Source organism: Dendropsophus ebraccatus, chromosome 14, assembly GCF_027789765.1.
Source record: "Dendropsophus ebraccatus isolate aDenEbr1 chromosome 14, aDenEbr1.pat, whole genome shotgun sequence".
In the NCBI taxonomy this organism is placed as follows: domain Eukaryota; kingdom Metazoa; phylum Chordata; class Amphibia; order Anura; family Hylidae; genus Dendropsophus; species Dendropsophus ebraccatus.
The window spans coordinates 65,660,937-65,677,723 of record NC_091467.1 but is presented as its reverse complement, the minus strand read 5'-3'; the positions used below and the strand labels follow the sequence as shown (position 1 = coordinate 65,677,723).

Genomic DNA, 16,787 nt, shown 5'->3' with positions numbered 1-16,787 from the left:
CGGGTCATGACATCACCATGTTATGCAGGAAGTGACATCACCATGTTATCCAGGGAGTGACATCACCCTGTTATCCAGGAAGTGACATCGCCATGTTATCCAGGAAGTGACATCGCCATGTTATCCAGGAAGTGACATCGCCATGTTATCCAGGAAGTGACATCGCCATGTTATCCAGGAAGTGACATCTCCATGTTATCCAGGAATTGACATCGCAATGTTATCCAGGAAGTGACAGCAGCATGTTATCCAGGAAGTGACAGCAGCATGTTATCCAGGAAGTGAAGCCTTGGTACAATAGTAAGTGCAGGGAAAAAGGCATTTTTTAAGAGATAATCATCTGGTATAAACGCGGCAACGATTAAACTGTGAACGAAAAAATCATTGTTAATCGTCCTTAAGGCTTTCAGTGTAACTAGTCATTGTTCACAGTATGTTGATACAAACACAATTACGAATATTTACAGTACATACACGAACGCGACTAGGATTTCTCATATAGATTTATCTTCTCATCTAAATTCCAATTGCTTAAAAGAAAAATCCCCAAATGTCGTTGGCGAAACAAGTAATTAAGCGGTTTATCTGTGCGTGTAAAAGGACCCTTACATATGAGTTTTCCTGCAGACAGCCGCAGGTATTCCTTTAGATTTTCCTTGGGTTTTGTTGTATTTGCTATCTTCATCTGTGTGTTTAGATTTCTGTTGTTGTGCGATCTTTATATTTGGGGGTCACTGTCTTGTTGAGGAATAAATCTAACGTATCACAGTTTTCCTGTAGACTGCAGCAGGTTTTTCTCTGGATTTAATTGAGTTTTGCTGCAAGTACTACCTGCGTATATGAGTTACTCACTAGATTTTTATTTTTGTCTTATTGCCTTATATTTAGGGTCACTGTCTTGTTTGAGAATTTTATCAGGTCCCACTCCTGCTCCTTCATAAATGGCCGGTCATATACCAGGGGAGTTATTTATCACACTGGCTCAGCAGCTTCTTCCTAATGTCCTATATGATCCTGGGGCGACTTCTGAGGAAATAAAGGAATACTGTATATAAAGCAGATTTTCCTGTGTGTGCAGTGGATGCAGCCAGTCTCCAGCCTCCATGTCCTGAACTACTCACAACTAGACTATATGGAGCAGGTGGTCATTTCCTGCTGACAGTCTTCTATGTTTCTATATTCACCATACACACAGAAACACTTCTAACAATTCCAGATACCTGTAATATAGAAGTCAGCCATAGTGATATAGAGGGGGGTCACACATAGTGATATAGAGAGGGGTCACTCATAGTGATATAGAGGGGTCACTGTGGGGGCAAGCAATAGCGCACACACACACACACACACACACACACACACACACAGCCTGCTGCAGCCATAGTGCACACCACACACACACACAGCTTGCTGCAGCCATAGTGCACACCACACACACACACAGCCTGCTGCGGCCCTAGCACGCACGCACGCACACACGCACACACACACACACACAGCTGCAGACATAGAACACAAGAAAAACACACAATCTTCTCCCAGAAAGAAAACACCACACTGAGGACAGAGGTTACTGTTACACTACTTATGTCTTCTCCTCCTCCTCTATATTACACAGGATATCTTCATATTACACTGCTGCTCATATACAATCATCCAGCATCCAGGAAGAGAACAGCACAGATCTCCCCCCACACAATGGACTCTTCCAGCTCAGAAACAAGCTGCCAAATAGTGGCCGACAACATCTCCCCGACCACCCTTATGTAATAGGGCCAGTGTCCTATTACTGATATATTCCCTGACCCCCCTTTTGTAATAGGGCCAGTGTCCTATTAGAATGTTGCTCATAATATATATTCATGAGCAAAACTTGTAAAATTCATATCAAAATTCAATTCTAGATTTTTTTAAAAGATTTTTTTAAAGCTGGAGTCGGAGTCGGTACATTTTTTTCCGACTCCAGCCAAAACTAGCTCCATGACTCCGACTCCACAGCCCTGTTTTGTGTAGTTGCTGGGTAATTCCCATGATCTGTATATGTACAGTATCTGATCTTGCCTTACATTTGGAGGTCACAGTCTCATTGGGGAATAAATCTCATACACCCCATTTCTCCTGTGGACAGCAGCAGGTTATCATCAGGATTTCCTTGGGGGTTTCTTTATTTTTGTGTGCCGCCTTTACCAGAGCAACAGTTGTTTGATATTTGCGCCATTGTTGCTATTCCAGCTACAGGAGGGGAGGAGGGGGATGAATACTTATGCAATTAATTTTCCCCGTTGGATAAATGGAGGTCACTCTGTACTGAGCTTCATTCTCTTGATCGCCAAGGGGGATCTGGGGGTCACATACTTTCTAGGAGCTCCTCTTAGAGACCCTCAATGTCCCTTGGCATCCCGGGCTGAGAACGTGAGCCTTGAGGATAATCCTGGACGACCCCCCCCCCACACACACCCAAACATGAATGTGTAATTTATGCGCCCGTCAAGGCGGATCTCGCTATCACGACAACGGCGCAGCTGTCGCTTTACAGCGAGCTCTTATCCGGAGAAAATCGTTAAGAAAAGTGACCATTTGCTCGGTTCACAGGCCACTCTACTTAATTTATTAATCACCTTCTCTTCTCGCAGAAGTCGTTGTCTCCTCTGTAAAAGAGTCCGTGCTTGGCACCGCGTCTGATCCTGGCAGTGCTCCACGCCAGCAGCTTAGCCGGGTCTGTTCAACACCACCGGCTCCGAGCCCCCGAGGATGAATCGATAAAAGGGTGTCCGTCACTGGTAATCAGAGCGGAATCCTCCCTAATTAAATAATTATAATGCCGGGCAGATACCCCCCCCCCCTCGTCTTTAATTAACGCCACTTAACATTCAGGAGCGTTTGTCGCCAGGCTGAGCCGCCATTTGTTGGCGTGACATCACAATGCCGCTTCATTCTCATTCAGGCTGAATCTGTCACAGCAGCAGCTATTGTCCGCAATGCCGGTGCATGATGTCATCCACCGCTAACCCTCATCTGCCGGCCATAGTATATGTTATTAAGCGCCAAGTCGGCTGCTCAGGTACAAGATATTGGCCCCCCCAACACTGAGATAGGATATCAAGGGCGTAGTAGCATAGGGACAGTGCACCCCCAAAATCACATTGAATATGATATAATGGATGTAGTATCGGGTCAGTGCACCCCGGATGTCACATTGGGTATGATATAATGGATGTAGTATAGGGTGAGTGCACCCCCAAAATCACATTGGATATAATATAATGGATGTAGTATCGGGTCAGTGCACCCCAGATGTCACAATGGATATGATATCATGGATGTAAGATAGGGTGAGTGCACCCCCAAAATCACATTGGGTATGATATAATGGATGTAGTATAGGGTGAGTGCACCCCAGAAGTCACGTTGGATATGACGATAGGGATGTAAAATAGGGTGAGTGCACCCCCAAAATCACATTGGGTATCATGGGTGTAGGATAGGGTAAGTTAAACCCCAAAAATCACATTGGATATGGGTGTAGCATAGGGTCCGTCCGTGCACCCCAAAAAGTCACAAGGAAATATGATATTAGGGCTATAGGATAGCGTCAGTGCATGCCAGAAGTCACAATTGGAAATTATATCTAGGGGGTAGCATATAGGGCCAGAGATTCCACTTTGACTCTGGTGCCCTGGACTCTTTCATGTGGACTGTCATGCGGCCGTCCCCGACAGGGGATCTAATGATGTCCAATCAGGTCATTTATAATGTATGTATTTTGGGTTACTATTCTAGATCTCTGCTTGCTCAAAGTGAATAGCAAAAACCAATGGTTTGGAGTCCAGAGATTTAGCTCTTGTCGGATAGCCTGCCCTGATACATTGTAACAGACTCTCAGCTGTCAAAAGCTTTTGTGCCAGTTTCTATTCCCTGACTGCAATCTAAGATCTTAATGAGAAATTGCAATGCAGAGTGTCGGAAATGTTCTTGCTCTGGTCCGGGGTATCCTGTAACTCAGCCATCCATGTAGTGTGGGTATGGGGCCTGGCACGATGCCCACCTGGCACCAGATTCCATCTCTGAGCGATACATTGCGTCTCAGTATCCCGCCTTGGATTTCCAGCGCTCCTCACCACTTGCACAGGATTGCAGCAATGGTTTTGGCCTTTGATGTGCCTCCAGCGGGGGGCCAGCTGCTGTGCGTCCGTCCGCTGGACCATGGCTGGGAGACTTCCAGGCCGTTAACCCCCCCTCTACCTCCACAGTCACATCTGGACCTGAGGCTTAAGTTACAAGATTTAGGTGTACACAACAGCACGGCTGGCCCCGTGATTTACTCCTGTTCTCTGCAGTCAGCAGGGGCCACGAGGGCTGCCGCCAGCCATGGGAAACGGCTGACATCCTTCTCAGTTTTCTACGTCCGCTACCTGCGATGCATAAAGTGACCCTGGAAAAAAAACAAAAAAAAAAAAAAAAAAAAATCTGTTCCCTGAACAGTTGGGGGACCACCATTGCCATTTTAGTTTGGTGGTGTCGGCAAGGTCCCCATTACAGTTCCCAATGGTTATAGTACCTATAGTGCTATAGACTCTGGGTGACACCCCAATGGGAGCGGTAATGATGCTCGGGTCAGAAGTACCGTCACCCAGCAGCCGCATGGATTGTGGTTCAGCTCTGAGGTGAGTGTTGGTTTCCTGTGTACTGCGCTGACGTATATGTTGGCGATAGCCACAGATAAGTCGTCTTTGGGGACGTGCGGACGGCAGAAAGAGGAAATCTTTTACCCAGAAATAGGAAGGAAGCGCTTACAGATATTAAGAAAGCGCCTCCTTTATCTGTCATCATCCGTGTAAGCCAGGCGCGAACGTGCTGAATGTGTACCAAGCGTTCATACTGTACGTACTGCGCTACAGGCAGCATCCATGACATGTTATAGCTGTACACGGATCACATACATTAGTATACATATACTGACTGTATTCACTGTACAAACCTTTATACATTGACTGTATTTACTGTACATACGTGTATACATACTCATACTGTACATATCTGTATACATACTGACTGTACATACCGGTATACATACACTGACTGTATTCACTGTACACACCTGTATACATACTCATACTGTACATACCTGTATACATACACTTTTACTGTACATATCTTTATACATACTGACTGTACATACCTGTATACATACACTTAATGTATTCACTGTACACACCTGTATATATACACTGACTGTATTCACTGTATATATCTGTATATATATACTGTCCGTACATACCTGTGTACATACTCTGACTGTATTTACTGTACATCTTTACATTGTACTCATGCATGACACTGTACATATACTCTTATTGAATACACACATGAGTATTAGTACTTAGATTACATGTACATTCATACTGTACACCCACAAGTACTTACATTGTACATACCTGTGTATATACTCATACTGTACATGAATACATTCTCTTATATACGTTGTAGATACATGCATACTATACACACAAGTACTTTTGTACATACTGATGAGCATATACTGTACACATACATGAGTACTTACTTTTATATATACATATACATATATTTATACAGTACAAATATGATTTCTCACATTCTTTGTACATACCCTCATAGTATCATATGGTATACATGAGTACGGTGTACTTATACCATACACATACATAGTACATACACTCATGCAGTGTATATATGTGAGTGCTGACATTTATATACAGTGTATATACCAGTGTAGTACACTCATACTGTACACATACTGTGTACATACCCTTATACCGTACACACATTTGAGTCTTGACACTTCTATACAGTGTTCATACACTCACACGTTAGTGCCGTGTATTAGCTGATGGGCACATCTTATGGCTCATAAAAAAAACTAACAGAAAATGGTTGATAACGCTCATCAGATGGCCTTTTGTCTGTTTTTTCATTGGTTTTTGGGTGGGTTTCCTGTGCCCCCCTCCCCCTCACATCTGCCCTGCATTGCTCACATTTAATTACATCTTAATTAGAAGCGAGCGGCTGTATGAGCGGGCGGGAGGAAGCGGCAATAATCACCATTCAGTGACAAATAAAAATTCCTGGGGTGTCAGAGCTGCGTACGTAATGCAGCACATCACAGGGCCACACCGCAACCATCCCAGCAATGTCAAAGCCACTCTTAAAGGGACGGTATATAGTGGTGTACCCATGCTGTAGTAGTGTGATACAGGCCCCATACCTCTGTCATACAGGACCCCACACACAAACACCTTTGTGATACCGGACCCCCCGCAGCTCTGTGCTACCGGACCCCCCGCACCTCTGTGATACCGGGCCCCCGGCACCTCTGTGATACCGGACCCCCCGCACCTCTGTGATACCGGACCTCCCGCACCTCTGGACACTGTTTGTTTTGCTGGGACCCCTCAGCAGCTGTCAGCGGTGTTATGGGAAGCGCAGGCGGTGGCAGCTCCGCACCATGTAGTCGTCATTCATCAGTCTCCCCCTTCTAATTCCATTATCCCTGTAATGGAAGGCGGATTATTCACTTACTGGGGGGCTCCCAGGAGACCCTCAGCCCTGGTATGGACAGGTCGGACAACATTATCACACGGGTTATGTCACACGGCTTCCCTTGTACAGGATGGCACCATTTCTCTCTTTCAGTATTTCAGGACCTCTGCTTGCTGTGTGTGTGTGTGTATATATATATATATATATATATATATATATATAGATAATATCCAAAGCTTTTGCTGTCTGTGCATGATGGCAATTGTGGTTTCGCAACCGCTGGAGGGCCACAGTTTGCAAACACATGGCCTAGCAGATACTATTGTAACAAATCACCTGCCGTGATATGGTGGGAAGTAAAGGAAATTGTTCCCATAGTCTGACAGCAAGCAGAGATCCTGACCATTGGATATTATATCAAAGACTGAAATGTGTGGTGATGTTTTCATCCTATTGGGGAAGGAGTGGGGTGTGGGGTTAATTTCATACATTCCTCCGCACATACACACGGTCCTCGTCATTACCACAACTACATATCCTGAATACCTTCTCTATTAACCCTTACATCCTCCTGTGTTATGCTATACCTATCCAGCAGAACCCTGATGTCCACATCATTATCCTGTACTGATCCTGAGTTACATCCTGTATTGTGCTCCAGAGCTGCACTCACTATTCTGCTGGTGGGGTCACTGTATACATACATTACATTACTGATCCTGAGTTAAATCCTGTATTATACTCCAGAGCTGTAATCACTATTCTGCTGGTGGGGTCACTGTGTACATATATTACTGATCATACCCATCACCCTCTGATCCTCTTCCTCTTTTCTCCCTCAGATAATCGGATGTCAGGTGAGACGAGAGCCGCCTGATGCTACAGAACGTTATACGCGGTGGATCAACAGCCTGACGCCTGATCAGCTCCTCACACAGGTGATCAATAATGCTGTCCACCTCCTGTATTATAAGAATGTACATTAAGAATGAGGTTCATGCTGAGTTCATTTCCTTCCAGAAAAGCTGAGTGAAATCCAATATGGCTGCACAGTGGCTGTCACTTAGCTTTCCTAGGCTCCTGTATGTGATATACAGTAGGGTATTTACAGGTGTTATACAGTAGTAGTATATACAGGTGTTATACAGTAGTGGGGTATATACCGGTGTTATACAGTAGTGGGGTATATACCAGTGTTATACAGTAGTGGGGTATATACAGGTGTTATACAGTAGTGGGGTATATACCAGTGTTATACAGTAATGGGGTATATACCAGTGTTATACAGTAATGGGGTATATACCAGTGTTATACAGTAGTAGGTTATATACCAGTGTTATACAGTAGTGGGGTATATACCGGTGTTATAAAGTAGTGGGGTATATACTGGTGTTATACAGTAGTGGGGTATATACAGGTGTTATACAGTAGTGGGGTATATACCGGTGTTATACAGTAGTGGTGTATATACCGGTGTTATACAGTAGTGGGGTATATACAGGTGTTATACAGTAGTGGGGTATATACCGGCGTTATATATTAGTGGGGTATATACCGGCGTTATATATTAGTGGGGTATATACCGGTGTTATATATTAGTGGGGTATATACCGGTGTTATATATTAGTGGGGTATATACCGGTGTTATATATTAGTGGGGTATATACAGGTATTATACAGTAGTGGGGTATATACCGTGTTATATATTAGTGGGGTATATACAGGTGTTATACAGTAGTGGTGTATATACCGGTGTTATACAGTAGTGGGGTATATACAGGTGTTATACAGTAGTGGGGTATATACCGGCGTTATATATTAGTGGGGTATATACCGGCGTTATATATTAGTGGGGTATATACCGGTGTTATATATTAGTGGGGTATATACCGGTGTTATATATTAGTGGGGTATATACCGGTGTTATACAGTAGTGGGGTATATACTGGTGTTATATATTAGTGGGGTATATACAGGTATTATACAGTAGTAGGGTATATACCGGCGTTATATATTAGTGGAGTATATACCAGTCTTGTACAGTGTGACCAGGCGTTGATCCAGTAATCCGGCTATCCCTCTCCTCCGTCTCTATATCAGTGTTGGGGGTGCGGGGGGCTCATGTGTGATCACTTAGCTGCACATCATAAACCCCCCGTCCCCCGGGGCCGGTATCAGGAGTCTTTCCCACCATCCTGCGGCCATTACCATTAGCGGCCCCCACAATCCCCTGTAAATGTCCTGGGATTAGGCCTTACAGGTCGGGGACAGGTGCAGCATTTGCGGTGGCTCTTTGCTCCTTTGATGGTGTTTCTGTCCCTCCTGGGGGTGCTGCCCCCTCCTCTGCCGCCATATGTTGCTGTCCGTCTAGGACCGGTATGTGTAATGCGGGCAGGCTCCTGGTTAATGCTGGCTATGGGGGGGGAGAGGAAGCGTATCGGGTTGTCAGATTAGTGGGTAAGGGGCCGGGGGTCACTCTGGGACACTGACCTCTATATGTGTAGGGTATAAGACGCCTGGTAACTGCAGAATGAGAAGGGCTTTCAAGATCTCTGCTTGCTGTCACATTGTTATGGGTATCAATAATCGGGGGTCTCGGGGCCGGAGCTGGGGGCTTGTTTACCTGTGAGTAGTCTAGGGTCTCGGGGCCGGAGCTGGTAACTTGTTTACATGTGAGTAGTCAGGGGGCCACAAGGCCAGAGCTGGGTTCTTGTTTACATGTGAGTGGTTGGGGGTCTCGGGGCTGGAGCTGGGGGCTTGTTTACCTGTGAGTAGTCGGGGGTCTCGGGGCCGGAGCTGGGTTCTTGTTTACATGTGAGTAGTCCGGGGGTCTCGGGGCTGGAGCTGGGGACTTGTTTACATGTGAGTAGTCGGGGGGGGGGTCTCGGGGCCGGAGCTGGGGGCTTGTTTACCTGTGAGTAGTCGGGGGGAGGGGGGGGTCTCGGGGCTGGAGCTGGGGGCTTGTTTACCTGTGAGTGCTCGGGGGTCTCGGGGCCGGAGCTGGGGGCTTGTTTACATGTGAGTAGTCGGGGGTCTCGGGGCCAGAGCTGGTAACTTGTTTACATGTGAGTAGTCGGGGGTCTCGGGGCCAGAGCTGGTAACTTGTTTACATGTGAGTAGTCGGGGGTCTCGGGGCCAGAACTGGTAACTTGTTTACATGTGAGTAGTCGGGGGTCTCGGGGCCAGAGCTGGTAACTTGTTTACATGTGAGTAGTCGGGGGTCTCAGGGCTGGAGCTGGTAACTTGTTTACATGTGAGTAGTCGGGGGTCTCAGGGCTGGAGCTGGGGGCTTGTTTACATGTAAGTAGTTGGGGGTCTCAGGGCTGGAGCTGGGGGCTTGTTTACATGTAAGTAGTTGGGGGTCTCAGGGCTGGAGCTGGGGGCTTGTTTACCTGTGAGTAGTCGGGATCACAAGCTCATGATCTATGAGTGATAGTGAAACCCTGTGTTACAGTAAGTGTGCCCGGGGCAGGCGGTATTTCTGAGGAAGCCTCACTGTGGGCGGCTGGCTGGCAGATAAGAGCGGGTCCTGACCCTGCAGATAGGAACCAGATGAGTAACTGTGAGGTGATGCTGCAGATCCCTGGTAACAGATTGTTCTTAAAGGGGCCCTGCCCGCCCCCGCATCACTGACACATCCCGCCCAACCTGACCCGCCATACATCAGCTGCTGCTGATCTAATAAGTATAAGGCACATTACTTATTGCTGCAGTCACTTTCTGTTGCACTCTGAATTCTGGTCCGCACCACATGGCCGTGCATTGGACTGTAATTACGGAACGCTTGAATGTCCCCTTATTATTGCACACGGTTATTGTTGCAGCCCCTTTCTCTTGCAGCCATTTCTTTGTGCACTCTATTTCTGATGCCCTTACTTTGTTGCACTCACTTTCTTTTGTATTTGCTTTCTGTTGCACTCACTTCCTCTCACACTCACTTTGTTTCACTCTTTTTCTCTTGCGCTCATTTTGTTGCACTTGCTTTCTCTTGCACTCACTTTGCTTCACTTGCTTTTTCTTTCACTCACTTTGTTGCTCTCGCTTTCACTCTTTGTTGCACTCACTTTGTTGCTCTCGCTTTCACTCTTTGTTGCACTCACTTTGTTGCTCTCGCTTTCACTCTTTGTTGCACTCACTTTGTTGCTCTCGCTTTCACTCTTTGTTGCACTCACTTTGTTGCTCTCGCTTTCACTTTGTTGCACTCACTTTGTTGCTCTCGCTTTTTCTCTTTGTTGCACTCGCTTACTCACACTCACTTTGTTGCTCTTGCTTTTTCTCTCTCTTTGTTGCACTCGCTTACTCTCTCACTCACTCTGTTGCTCTCGCTTTCTCTCTCACTCACTTTGTTGCACTCGCTTTCTCTCTCTCTCACTATGTTGCACTCTTTCTCTCTCACTATGTTGCACTCTTTTTCTCTCTCACTATGTTGCATTCGCTTTCTCTCACTCACTTTGTTGTTCTCACTTTCTCTCACTCACTGTGTTGCACTCGCTTTCTCTCTCACTCACTATGTTGTTCTCACTTTCTCTCCCTCACTATGTTGCACTCGCTTTCTTACTCTCTTTGTTGCATTCGCTTTCTCTCTCACTCGCTTTGTAGCACTCGCTCGATTTTGAGGTCTTTTTAGGCTCCTGGATCCTTGGCTCCCCCTGACACGTCTGTATTTCTCCCAATTACTGATCACTCTCTGCGTTTGCTTGCGGCCCAGTTTTTCAGTGTGTGGAGCCACGATGGGCGGCATATCATGGGGTCTACATGAGGTTTGTCCTGGCCGTCTGTAACCCGGGGAGGCAGACCCCCTCAGCATACAGCTCTTGGTGGAGTAAGCGGGTGACAGTAGGCAGCCATCCGTCCCGGATATTTCAAGGGGCTTCTGGTTGCAGAAAACTTCAGCTACCATCTAAGTATTTGTGTTTTGCAGCATTACAGTAAATGAGTTCTGTCTCTTACAAGATCTTAAGTGAGCAGAAATATGAAACGCGGAGGATTTCCTGTTATGTGGAGTATACTGCGCTGTGTCAGACTGACTGACTGGCGTATGGGGTGTCATAGGATGGGCACTGCCCTTTTCAGATGAGAGTGACCCCATTCATTGGTTTGGTATCGAGGGTTGGGGCAGTCAGTGCTGTTACGGCAGTGATGGTCAGTGCCAGCTTCTCTCGGGTCTAGCTGCTTTCTCACAGCACAGCTTCGTACCTTTGTACCAGTGACTGATCCCTCTTCCTGACACTTTTCCCCCCTGTCCTAGTTTCCATCTCTCCAGCACACATCTCTCTCCCTCGTCATCCTGATCCCGGCCAGGCTTGGAGAGGACTCCTCGGTGGGCTTAGCGCCAGGGGTGAGCTGGAGAGGATTTTGGCAAAAACAATTCCTGCTTGGGGTGGCAGCCGGCCAGCTGACGGGTTAACTAGTTCACTGCCGCCCGGCTGCGCTGTCAGCGTTGTCAGTCAGCGTTTGGTTGGATGGACGGGGCGTTGCTGATGGGTGCACCCCTTTAATTACCAGATAAATAGGGAGGGCCCCTGCCAAGCATCTGAGTCACCGCCCAGTGAATTCCTCCATCCATTCCACTCTTAGGAGTCCGAGAAGAGACCAGAGAGATCCAGATGTTTGTGGAAAGCTGTCCGTCACCGCCCGGTGTTCAGAGTCGATCTCTGATGTTTTGATGGACACTGATAATATTTGTCAGGTCTCAGTATAGGCAGGTACAGGCCGGAGGGGGTCAGTGAGGGGTATACCATTCACATCAACAGGCCGGAGGGGGTCACTGAGGGGTATACCATTCACATCAACAGGCCGGAGGGGGTCAGTGAGGGGTATACCATTCACATCAACAGGCCGGAGGGGGTCAGTGAGGGGTATACCATTCACACCAACAGGCAGGAGGGGGTCAGTGAGGGGTATACCATTCACATCAACAGGCCGGAGGGGGTCAGTGAGGGGTATACCATTCACATCAACAGGCCGGAGGGGGTCAGTGAGGGGTATACCATTCACATCAACAGACCGGAGGGGGTCAGTGAGGGGTATACCATTCACATCAAAAGGCTGTAGAGGGTCAGTGAGGGGCATACCATTCACATCAACAGGGTGGAGTGGGTCAGTGAGGGGTGTAGCATCCAGACCAACAGGGTGGAGTGGGTCATTGAGGGGTGTAGCATCCAGACCAACAGGGTGGAGTGGGTCAGTGAGGGGTGTAGCATCCAGACCAACAGGCTCCTAAAGGGTTATGACCCTTGAGTCAATAGAAACTGATTATTGACGGACCAGCACATTCGGGATTGGGCTCTTGGGTTTGGTCTTGCAGGCTCAGGTAATAAGACCAATAGGCTGGAGGGCTTTGGTAATGAGGTATGAAGGCAGGAAGGCTTTAGTTATGGTGCCAGAGGACTTTAACATTGGAGCCAGCAGGCTGGAGGGCTGTGATGATGGGGCCAGCAGGCTGGAGGGCTGTGATGATGGGGCCAGCAGGCTGGAGGGCTGTGATGATGGGGCCAGCAGGCTGGAGGGCTGTGATGATGGGGCCAGCAGGCTGGAGGGCTGTGATGATGGGGCCAGCAGGCTGGAGGGCTGTAATGATGGGGCCAGCAGGCTGGAGGGCTGTGATGATGGGGCCAGCAGGCTGGAGGGCTGTAATGATGGGGCCAGCAGGCTGGTTGTTATCAGGTGGAGGGCTTAGGCCACGCCACCAGTAGCCCCCAGGTATATGTGTTAGAACTGTATACTCCTCACTCTGGTAAGACATATCCTCCAGTAAGTCCTGGCTTTCACCTCCTCCCGTCATCACGGACACATATCCCCCCCTAGGACATTTGTTTCCAATTGCCGAGACTTCCTTTCTACCTAACTCTGCCACCGTTCATTACAAGGCCAAACCTATATTAATATCCGCAGTAGAATCCGGCGGCCGTCCTGAAGTGGGACGCCTTAATACATCCGCATCTTAAGACCGGACTTAAGTCCCAGGCCCGGGAACCGAGACGTATTAAGATCCGGAAATGAAACTTGTGGTCGGAGGGCCGCCATCTGATGGAATAAACCCAGCGAGAGCTCCGCGGCTCCTGATAAGACACATGGTCTCCGAGGCTAAGACCAGGGGAGGAAAGAAGCGGCTTTATCCTCTGTGCGGCGTCTGGATGGGGAAGGGGGGGCGGGGGTCCTGTCTTGGCCGTAGCCCACCACAGTACTGAGAAGAGTTCATTGACCTCCAGTACTCAGCTCTGGTGAACATCACAAGTGTCGGGCACACAGGCTCTACAGATCTCTGTTGCAAACCATGCACTGCCCCTTTAAGGCTAGCTACTTGGGCAGTGACATCAGGGGACGGTGATGTCACTCCCTTGTCATCTCATATTTGTCCATTGTGACATTATAGAAGGGTCATGAAGTCTTAAAGGGACAGCACACTGGTTCACCATTCAGAGCCAGTGGGCTGTGCACTGTGACATCATACACTGATTTACCATGCTAATTCCATGCGCTGCCCGAGTACTACATAAAAAATAAGGTCACAGCATGATGATGATGATGTCACCATGCAGACTGCCCTGTGGGCTTGGTGGATGATGACACCAGTGGGCAGTGAATTACTTATCCGAAACAAGCTCCTGTAGCTGAGAGGTCATAGGACCCTCTTAGACAGTAGGTGATAGTACTTTTGTAGGTTGGGGGCATTGGGCATTCTTAAGCCCCTATTCCACGGGGAGATGCAGCGGAGCTCCTCTTGCTAAGCTCGCTACCGCCGTCGCTATTACACGCGTCTGCAGCAAGCGGGTGAGTGCGGGAGAGGCTGCCAAGGTGATCGCTAGATCCTCCGGGCATCCCATAGAGGATAGCGAAGGTCTGCTGCCACTGCTCCTATTCCACAGAGCGACTGCAGCAGATCGCTGCTATCCCAGTCGCTTGTTTGAAAAACAAGCGACACAACCATCAGCCAACATAACCGATGTCGGCTGATCGTTGCCCTCTATTCCACAGGACGATTATCGGCCAAATATGGACGATAATCGTTCCGTGGAAGAGGGCCTCTAAGCAGTAGGTTGCAGCATTTCTGTAGTTGGGGGATCAAGGGACCCTCTTAGGCAGAGGGTGGTAGTACTTTTGTGGTTGGGGGGGGGGGGGCGGAGGCATTGGCCCCCCTTAGGCAGTAGGTTGTAGCAGTACTGTGGTTGGGGGATCAAGGGACCCTCTTAGGCAGTAGGTGGTAGTACTTTTGTGGTGGTGGGGGGGGGGAGTGTGGTGGGGCCCTCTTAGGCAGTGGGTGGTAGTAATTTTGTGGTTTGGGGGGGGGGGGGGGCGGCTGCATTGGGCCCCCTTAGGCAGTAGGTTGTAGCAGTTCTGTGGTTGGGGGATCATAGGCCCCTCTTAAGCAGTAGATGGTAGCACGTTGGTGGTGGTGGGGCTCTCTTAGGCAGTAGGTTGTAGCACTTCTGTAGCTGGGGGTTATTGGACCCTCTTAGGCAGTAGGTTGTAGCACTTCTGTGCAAGGGGATCAAGCAGTTCTGTGGTTTAGGGATCATGGGACCCTCTTAAGCGGTAGATGGTAGCACTTTTGTTGTTGGGGGGGTCATGGGGACCCTCTTAGGCAGTAGGTAGTAGAACTATTGTAGTTGGGGGTCATGGGACCCTCTTAAGCAGTAGGTTGTTGGCCCATCTCTCTGGCTGCGATGGGTCTGGTGTCAGTCAGCAGGTGTTGCGGGGCTCCGTGTTCCATCACTCTGCGTCCTCCGGGGCGGTAATAACAATGCACAGGGAAGCCGTCAGCCTGTAGCAATGTGCAGAGCGCGCAGTCATCAGCGAGGCCCAGCGCGGTCCGGCTCTCCAGCCTCATCCCATTAAGCAAACAGAGAGATTTCAGCTCTTCAGGATAAATGAGGCGCATCGCTTTTCATCTTCTTACAGGAAATGTGCCGAGCCCTGGCGAGCAAGTAGCAGGGAGCCTGGGACAATGTTACAGGAGTGACGAGAGACCAAAGGCATTCCTGCGATACGCAAGAACACCTGCGAATACCGCCCCCACACCAACTACTATAGCAGGGACTCACCCATAGTCTTCTGTCATGTATCATGCTTATTATAGGGCACACTATATGGCACTATTATCCATGTCGGTACTAGGTAGACACTGTACGGTGGTATATAGACATTGTGTAATTGTATAGCACTTTTATTCATGTCAACATGTTAGCACATTAAAGTGCTATTATAGTACTGTATGGCACTATTATTTATGTCACTAATATGTTGGCAATGTAGGGTGGAATTCTGCCTATTTATTTCAGCATTCTGTAATTGTTTGTGTAGGTCTTATGGCACTATTATTTATGTCCGTTTTCTGTGGGCACTCTAGGAGGGTGGTATTGCACTGTGGACATAGTATGGTGGTCTTACAGCACTATATGGCACTATTATTTTTGTCAGTATGCTACAGATACAGTGGTGGTGGTATAGCACTGTATGGCACTGTTATTTATGTTGGTATGCTTTGGACACAATGGTGGTGGTATAGCAGTATATGGCACTATTATTTATGTCGGTATACTATGGACACAGTGGTGGTGGTATAGCACTATATGGCACTATTATTTATGTCGGTATGCTATGGACACAGTAGTGGTGGTATAGCACTATATGGCACTATTATTTATGTCGGTATGCTATGGACACAGTAGTGGTGGTATAGCACTATATGGCACTATTATGTCGGCATGCTATGGACACAGTAGTGGTGGTATAGCACTATATGGCACTATTATTTATGTTAGTATGCTATGGACACAGTGGTGGTGGTATAGCACTATATGGCACTATTATTTATGTCGGTATGCTATGGACACAGTGGTGGTGGTATAGCACTATATGGCACTATTATTTATGTTAGTATGCTATGGACACGGTGGTGGTATAGCACTATATGGCACTATTATTTATGTTAGTATGCTATGGACACGGTGGTGGTATAGCACTATATGGCACTATTATTTATGTCGGTATGCTATGGACACAGTGGTGGCATTCACCATTTTCCTCCCTCACAGTCAGCACTCCGTCTTTCCTCTTGTGGACCTGCAGGCAGCGCTGATGTCGGGGTGTAGAGCTGTGTCGCCTCACCTCGCGGTCAGCCACGGTCCAGAACGCGTGCGGTTCCTCGGGCCCCGTGTATATTCTGTTCTGATCTCTGCAGAGCAGATGTTGACAATTAGTAGGGAACAGAGGCGGCTCTGTGGTCGGCCGGCGGAGCCTGCTGCACGTGGGGAGATGGAGACTCA

The 16,787-nt window shown here is 48.0% G+C and overlaps 1 protein-coding gene across 4 annotated transcripts in view; it reads left to right on the top strand.

Moving 5' to 3' along the window:
* The window catches only part of B3GNTL1 (UDP-GlcNAc:betaGal beta-1,3-N-acetylglucosaminyltransferase like 1), a 144,918-nt gene that overhangs the window by 41,611 nt on the left and 86,520 nt on the right, over positions 1-16,787 (top strand). For all 4 annotated transcript variants that reach the window (XM_069953772.1, XM_069953770.1, XM_069953771.1 and 1 more), the window contains exon 7: positions 7,362-7,457. In XM_069953772.1, the coding sequence (XP_069809873.1) occupies positions 7,362-7,457 (96 nt within the window). The remainder of the gene's footprint in view (positions 1-7,361; positions 7,458-16,787) is intronic.